This window comes from Diadema antillarum, unplaced genomic scaffold, assembly GCF_040938485.1.
Source record: "Diadema antillarum isolate AM-2024a unplaced genomic scaffold, OU_Dant_1.0 seq00000286_RagTag, whole genome shotgun sequence".
NCBI classification, from domain to species: Eukaryota; Metazoa; Echinodermata; class Echinoidea; order Diadematoida; family Diadematidae; genus Diadema; species Diadema antillarum.
This window is the reverse complement of record NW_027271314.1, coordinates 231,311-240,000: the sequence shown is the minus strand read 5'-3', so window position 1 is coordinate 240,000 and position 8,690 is coordinate 231,311. Positions and strand designations below refer to the sequence as shown.

The window sequence follows — 8,690 nt, the reverse complement described above, 5'->3', positions numbered from 1 at the left end:
TCTAATAACACACTCATAAAGCTTTCTAATGACTTCCTAACGATGAGGATGGGAGGCAAACTGAAATCTTTATATAAAATCTCAGAGTGAAGTTTTCCAAGTGCCATAGTGTATATACACTGCCTACCATCTCTGGTTTACTAAAGTCAATGTTGATGAGTTTGTATTTAGGTGAATTGAGGTTGGTCTTGAAGGTGAAGACGGTGCCCTCGTTGGTGATGTATTCATACTCCGCATCAAAGTTATCGATCAACTTGACCCACGGTAGAACGCCTGCAGAGGAAACAAACATTAATCGTCTTAAAAGTCCCAATTCACAAAATACCACACTTATGAAATGAATGGCACATAAGCAGATGTTAAGTGGCTAATAGGAGCTCATAACTTTTATACAAACTTTGCAAAGTATTATGTACTTGTACCATAGACCAAAGTATTGACTATTCTTGTTCTTATATCTAAAAGGAATGCATACCACATAAGAATAACCATGATACTGCCCAATCTCTACTTTCAAGAAACACTGAAAACTATTGTCCTCCACTGGGTTGTAATGAACTTGTCCATAGCTTGTACCTGCTATGCTATGTTTCCAAGGCTGCCCCCCAAGGAAAAAAGCAGTAACTGACATTTTTATGAATTTGTACTTTTTTTGGAAAAATGAATAGTTTACCCAATGCTCTTAAATGTGAATAAGTCAGTTTTGAAACTTAAAAAATGAAATTGACCAAAAATGCAATTTTTCACTTTTGCAAAAAGCAGTAACTGCATCCAGTTGATTCAAATTTTCAAGTTTCCCCACGGAAGAAAGCAGTAACCAACAAAACCTACGGAAGAAAGCATTAACTAACAATTTAGTCTAATAATTCAGACTCTGTAGTCCTGCCTGTACATTTTTTCCTATTACTTTATTTTTCAAATTCTATCAATTTTCTAAAACAACATAAACAGCAGTTTCTTCATTAATTTAGGGGAGTAGATATAAAAAGATTGTTTCACCAGTAACTTGACTCTGCCCGCAATTAATCATTACGACAAGTTGTAGAAAAAAGTTTCTTTCTGGAGACTAGCAAAGCTACATACTGAGCGCACTCAGAGTGCAGAATACGCGTACTGCATGCGCGCATAAATTTTGCAGCATGCCTACAACATGTCACACTGCAGTACTAACTGCAGAATTCATCACATCACAGTCTAGACTAGTCATCACTTGCACAGTACAGTACAGTCTGAGTGACAGTGCCAACCGAATGCAGTCACACAGTGACTGAAAATTTTCTGCAGTCCAGGCATGCCTGCAAATCTATCATGAATTGCAGAGGAACCAGAAAATCAAGGTGAGCTGAAAATATGAGTAGAAATTTTGAATGGAGATGAGCACTAGATCTAGTATTAATACACTAGAGGTCTAGTCTAGATCATCTAACGATATAGGTCTACCGCGTACCAGACCATTCACTTCACAATTACCTTAGAAATTTTCTACTGTTGTGTTACACAAAATGCCATTTATTCCTAAATAGAGTAGAAGTGACAAGACCGAGTCTAGGTCTAACGTTAGGTCCTAGATCTCATAAATCTAGACTAACCAGAAAGCAGAACTTTATAAGCTGGTGGTGGTAACAATTCTCCTCACTATGGTCATGTGGCGTGTGCAGTTACTGCTTTTTTCCATGGGGAAAACAGCAGACTCCTGGCCATCTGTAGACCGAGTGCAGTAACTGCTTTTTTCCGTGGGGAAACTACCCAGAATCAAGGGTGAGTCACCGCAGTAACTACATTTTCCTAAATAACATTAAAAAAATAACGGAAACACAATTTTTTTCCTAGGTTTTGTTAGACAACTAGGTATGGTGCATAATCATACCACAAAATTATTTTCGAATGTTTCTGTGTTCTTAAAGAATCTGCAAAAAACACAAAATCGCATTTATCTCAGCTCAGCAGATATGCAGTTACTGCTTTCTTCCGGGGGGGGGGGGGGGGGGGGGGGGGGGGGGGGGGGGGGGGGGAGGGGGAGGGGGGGGGCAGAAGGCTGGCAACGCATCATGATAAACTCCTCCCTTACAAAATCAGCACATGCACTGCAGATTTCACTGTAAAACCAGAAATATTTGCGGCATGAAATATTCCTGATTTGGAGCTAACAGCTTTTTAAGCAGCATGAAATTTGTGCAAATTTCCACTGGCATCTAATAACAAGTGAAAGACAAGACCTTTTGCACACATTTTGAATTCATGAATCTTGGCTCCCTGTAAAATTCAACAAAAATTTCTGGTTTTACTGTACTTTTGCTCCTTTTATCATCTTGTATCACAACAGTGACTAAACAACAGCACAATGTCTTAAAGGGTGTGTACAGTTCTGGTCGAGGTGAGGATTTGGCTTTTAACGTTTTGCGAGATATTCAGAAACCACTCTATGAGATGTCAAAGAGCATGCAATTCTAAGGGGTATCAAAAGTTCATTTGATGAAAATCGGTTTTGAAGTGGCTGAGATATCCCAAAACAGGTGAAACAAACAGATCATAATAAAGTTGTGGCCTGTAGTCTTTTATTATTATCAATTTTTTGGATATCTCAGCCATTTGAAAACCAATTTTCATCAAATAAACGTTGAATCCTTCTTAATATTACATGCTCTTTCATCACCTCATATTTCATGAGAGGTTTCTCATTATCTCACTTAGGAATGTAAAAAACATGAATCCCCACCTCAACCAGTACTGTACAGCCCCTTTAAACCTCAGCCAGAATTGCATAAAAACAAAGTGATAACCACTGTCCCATTCATTTACCATTGATGCCATTCTCCAGTGTCTCTATGTCACAGTAGTACAGTCTGTTGACCGGATCACATCCCTCAGATATCGTTAGGAGGATGTATCGGCCATCGTCACTCACCTCAGCTCCACTGTGCGGAGGAGATCCAATTACATTATTGGTAAATATGCACAGAAGATCAGTGACATCAACAAAGGAAATATAGATAGAATATTATTGTTGAAGCTAGTGATAAATTTCTGTGAGGCAAGTAAGACTGTAAGCAGGTTTTACTACAGGTATCTTAAAGGCATAATTTACCATTTGCAGATGAAACAATAACCCAGCATTAGTGCTTTAAAATAGTTCTAAAATGTGAGTTAGGGATAGAAACCACTGTAAATATTTGAATCGGTAAACTTGATGTTACGTATTGTTAAATATGCCAAATGTGAACAATACTTAAAATAATAAAATTGTTTCCAGACTAAACCATCTACAGTTATGGTGTATTGAGAAAAATACAGACATCTCCTTATATATTAGGCTTTATCGCGAAAAGTTTTATATGATAGGATGTTTTATGGTACAACAGACCTACACATATGCATTAAATGTCATATCTTGATTTTTTTTAAAATCACTGTTCCCAAAACAGGACCTATACGAAAGGATAGGGGTAGAGAGCACAGGTTTAAAAGCCTAGTCTCAGGCAACCTCTTTATGGAAATTGAAACATTTTAATGTAAAATTCATAGCATGTTTCCATTGGGTCCAGCAGAGGTAAATTGTGAGAGGTTTATAGAAGATTTAATTTGAGTGTGAAATCACTTTCTTTATTGTTCACTGTGTGAACGTGTCCTGATGACAGAGAAGTCTGGATAAGAGATGCCCTGGTAATCAAGGTCGGACTGTATTCTGTAAAAAAAGATTTTCGCAGCATGACATTTTTACGAATGGGAGCCGATGGCCTTATTCGCAGCATGAAATTTTCGCGAGTTGCCTCTAACATTCAATGCATAGAGAGTGGACAAGATCTTTAGCATGCATTTTAATTTCCCAAAGCTCGGCTTTCGTGAAATTCGCGAAATTAAAATGCAGGCGAACATTTCTCGTTTTACAGTAATATGCCAGAGCAAACAGTTTCTATAAGATGACAAACTCCAGAGGGCGCCCTGACTCACATGATCCACTTGGGGTTGTCGGGGAACTCGGCACACATGACGTCCTCTGACTGATCAGTGCCCAGTACATGGTAGTAAAGCTTCTGGTTCATGTTGGCCGATGTCTCTGTCCCATCCGCCTTTGAGTCAGAATCTGGGAAACGCTGTGAGGACAGATAATTTTACTCCCAAATTAGATCAGAGTCAGAAACTACCAGCAGCGAGCATTTGGGAACTATGCAAAACTATTTATGAATATGATCACAATTACTAATCTGTTTCAATCATGGAAGTAGCACAAATATTATCATTTAACCAATAGAGAGATTATACTTGGGATTAGGAGTACAATTATCATCGCCATTGTTTATATCATTAGAAGTGTCAGTCTTAGTATTACTACTTGTTGTACTACAGCAATGAAACCTGTTGATGAGAGAGCAAAAAATAAAATAAAATGATTTTCATGAGCAGGAGGTCTTCACAGACAGGGTCATTAACATGTTGTACGCTCTGAAGGAAACAGATTTAGTGATCTTAATGGACACATGGTCTTTATCTACAGACAGATAGTCACTGAAGCAGGTTTGACAGTAGAAGTAGTGGTAAAAGAAACATCATCATTGTTAGGGAGTATCATACTCATCACAATCATCATTCAGATGTTATGAATCACTGGCACCAGGTAAAAAAAAACTGATGAAGGGGAGAAAAAATGCACAGCTGACAGGAGATAGATAGATAGATAGATAGATAGATAGATAGATAGACAGACAGATAGATAGATAGATGAATATTATAGACATAGATAAATAGATAGATAGACAGACAGATAGATAGATAGATGAATATTATAGACATAGATAAATATACATAGATAGACAGACAGACAGATAGATGAACAGATAGACAGACAGATAGAATAGATAGATAGATAGATAGATAGATAGATAGAAAGATAGGTAGATAGGTAGATAGGTAGATAGATAGATATATATAGATAGTATAGATAAATAAATAGATAAATAGATAGATAAATAGATAGATAGACAGATAGATAGATGAATAGATAAACAGATAGATAGAATAGATAGATAGATAGACAGATACATACATACATACATACATACATACATACATACAAACATACATACATACATACATACATACATACATACAACATAGTGAGATAGATAGATAGATAGATAGATATCGAGAGAGATGCCGTCATGCACCACTGGGGATGGAGTGAAGGGCAAACGACACAGGAAGTGTGGAAGCTTGGTAGTCTGTGTGCTTGCTTACACTGTAGAAGAAGCCCTTGTTGTCATGAGTCCAGCCGATGCCACTAAACTTGACCCTCTCCAAGGTGTCTGGCAGCTCTTTGGCGCCCTCTACAGTCATGGCCTGGTCAGGAGCAAAGAAACAAGAACAGGGATGTCAATAGTGTCAAACACAGGGACATTTCAGTGAGATGATAGCTCATTGAAATGTCCCTGTGTTTGACACTATTGACATAAACCTCAATAAGTGACTGTCATTCCCAAAATCATTGAGGCATTCCACATCCTTATGTAGAAATATGTAGCTGTCTTTTTAGGAAGTCTTCTTCAGAATGTTGGAGGCTTGGCAGATCTGCAAGTATTATTCACAAGTCTTTATATTCTGCATTCCCCAAAAGTTCTACAAAGAAAAACCAGAGTCACTCCCAAAGATTCTTCTTTTCTTTAACATTACGTTAAAGATGACTGACAGTTATTTTTGAAGTTAAAAAGCAAAGAACCTACCAAAGGTAATTGTATTACTCAGATGGTCGATACAGATCACAGAAATTGCATTGTTTCACCGCTTTTTGACACTTTCCTTACACTGGACATATACTTTGCCTTCTAAATGTTGTCTCTGTTAAGTCTTAACTTAGTACAGGCCGATACTAAATTTCACTTTTAATATTTTGGCTGCAAATTATGTCCCTAATGACTACTACCTTCCAGTGATAGGATACTGGCCCAAATCTATCACATATTTTATTTTGTTTCTCAAATTCTTTCCAGTCTTTTTAGTACAAATTAGATAACTAAAACATAACAGTCTGTGAGGACTCTAAAATGTATGCTTTTGTGTCACCATTATGAACAGTATAATACTCAAATAAGCCCTGTTTAAGAAAGTATATGATTACATTTACAACATGACAGTGGCTTGATCATGGCCATCCGCTGTTGAGTCATTTTCACAGAAAATGCAGTTATTCATGGTTGAAGTTGCAGTAAGCTTTTTAACTCCTAGCACACTTTGAGTGCTGACTGGCACACAAAACCCCACAGCAATGCATGGTACCCAGGACTGACCTTGATGGTGACCCAGTCAGAGCCACTCTTGCTGAGGCCGTAGGCAAAGAACTGACCGTCCTCGGAGAAGGCCCGGCCCCGCAGAGCTACCGTACCATCGTCGGACAGCTTGTTTGGGTCAAGAAACACCTGGGCCTCCGAGTCTAACGTGTCCTGCACGTACATGACACTGGCAGGGAATTAAATGCAGTAATGAAATCAGAATCATAAGCACCATTCCAGCAAATTATCTGTAGGTATCCAGTGATAAGTGGGTAAAACAATCAATCTTCGAGCACAGTACATTTTTGATGCCAGATTTAACCGGCATGGAAAATGTCAGTTTATGATATCCTTTTTTTTTTTGCTTAATCATTTCAATCTTAATCTCTTCATAAGCAAAAATATTAATTTGCAAAATCAACATATTTTCTTTGCCTCTCATTGTCACCTAGAGAATGACATTTCATTCAGTAAATTGTTTAAATATACATAGTAACAGCTTCATAGCTACTACTTCCAGTGCTTGAAAATTTTTTTTTTCTTCTATTCTGTCTTTCATGTTTGTTTTCAGACATTGTGAATATCAAAAACGTTGGCTGATGATAAGAAGATCACAGAACAGACCCTAACAGACTAATGCAATACCTTAATCTATTAGATTATCTGATGCAGGTTTGTGTCTGGGAAGGAAAAGCTCTGAACAAAACAACCAGCAAAACCCATCCAGCAATTCATGCTTATGACACCACACTGTAATCAATCATCATGCTCATTATACTATTACAGAAAACAGCAAGAAACCTCTTAGTCCATTGATAGTTATCAAATATCATCTTATAATGCAAATCTGTCCTTTCTGGCAACAATACCTTTGGTTCTGCAGCCCTGTATTGTAGAAGTAGAAGTAGCGGGATCCTCGCTTGAAAGGGCAGCCATACTTTGGAAAGTCCCACAGCTCTTTGAGTCTGTGAACAAGTCATGTATCGATGAACAGAAATAAAGAAATGAAGTGTGAAGAATATTTTTTCAGACACATATATACACATTGTGCCCAACAGTGTCATCTCCTGGTTATCTATATCAAACTGTGGGAAAAAAGAAGAAGAAGAAAAGACTAACAAGGACTATCATGTACTATGTCAAATGGGGCCTTTTACAAACAAGCATGGTGTGCTTTAATTGGTCTACACAGTCTTATACTGTTCAACTGTCACTTTTTTGTATACATTTCTATGTTATGTGGCAATAAAAAGTGAAATCTTTCAAACTACAGTAAGCACTGTAGATTTAGACTGTAATTGTTCCGATTGGTTGCAAAGGAGAAAATTGTTCTTTGCAGGAGTCCCGACTGCCTGGTTTGTGATTACCTGTCATGGAATGGTTGCCTTATGTTCAGCTCCTCTAAGTACGGCATGGTTATCTTATTCTGAGCCTCGACGAAGGCCTTAGTCTCCTCGCTGTCTGGATCCTCCAGCCATACATAGGGGTCAGCGACCTGCATGATGTTCAGGAAAAACAAGCTGCCTGAAAATACTCGTCTGCTCAAATCATCTCTGCAAAGCATATCTTTTGTGTTGTGGTATTTTTACACAAGCAATGAAAATGCCATTAATAAAGCAAGCTGCCAATAATTCTACCATTTATTAAATGCCGTCCAAAATTTGACCGCCAGCTACAGTACATGTACGTAGACCCCCTACATGTACGTACATATGATATCACAAGGCCTACAGCTTTTGTGCGTGGTCAAATTTTGGCATGGGAGGTCAAACTTTGGGGCAGGATTTTTACTTATACATACTACACACTGTGTCTTGCACATATACTACTACTAGATCTTCTAGGCTAGAGACTGGCGTGTACTATTACGTTAGTTTGGTTAGAGTTTCTAGACTGAAGTGAAGGTTCTCAATTCTAATTTCTATTCAACAATACAACAATACAACATCTCACACAACCACAACAACTCGTCAACTGTCACAAAATATTCATCGTTTTCCTGTAATGGAAGCAGCTCTTTTGGCATTCGTACAAACAATCATGTCTGTTCACACTTTGACCTATGTTGGTATCATCAACTTAGGAAGGTGATGCAAGTTTGTAGGCCTATAAACATTATACACGATAAGTAAGAAAGTAGCAGTTTACTGTTTAGGCTGCCAGCTGAAGGTAAGGTTTTCTTTCTTTACACAGGCGTGCACGTGTGGGACTATCACAAGAGCAAAAGCGCATTCGGTTATCATTACAGAGCCAACAAATGACTCAAGGAAATTAACACGAAATCACATACCTTTTGACCATGATAATCATCGACTGCAGTTTCGTCTTTGCGGAATGTTTGGTACTTGAACATGTTTAGTTTTCGGTGCCTTACAGTACCTTGCAGTAGTTTTAAGCTGAATTTATTCAGAGTGAGTCAACAGAACTCAG

The 8,690-nt window shown here is 38.0% G+C and overlaps 1 protein-coding gene across 1 annotated transcript in view; it reads right to left on the bottom strand.

Moving 5' to 3' along the window:
- LOC139730012 (prolyl endopeptidase-like) overlaps nt 1-8,690 on the bottom strand; it is a 17,006-nt gene extending 8,316 nt beyond the window's left edge. The window contains exons 1-8 of the mRNA XM_071640933.1: nt 8,551-8,690; nt 7,628-7,755; nt 7,130-7,225; nt 6,279-6,447; nt 5,233-5,334; nt 3,949-4,091; nt 2,800-2,915; nt 128-273 (exon numbers count right to left, since the gene is read on the bottom strand). Coding sequence (XP_071497034.1) covers nt 128-273; nt 2,800-2,915; nt 3,949-4,091; nt 5,233-5,334; nt 6,279-6,447; nt 7,130-7,225; nt 7,628-7,755; nt 8,551-8,613 — 963 coding nt within the window. The 5' untranslated portion in view covers nt 8,614-8,690. The remainder of the gene's footprint in view (nt 1-127; nt 274-2,799; nt 2,916-3,948; nt 4,092-5,232; nt 5,335-6,278; nt 6,448-7,129; nt 7,226-7,627; nt 7,756-8,550) is intronic.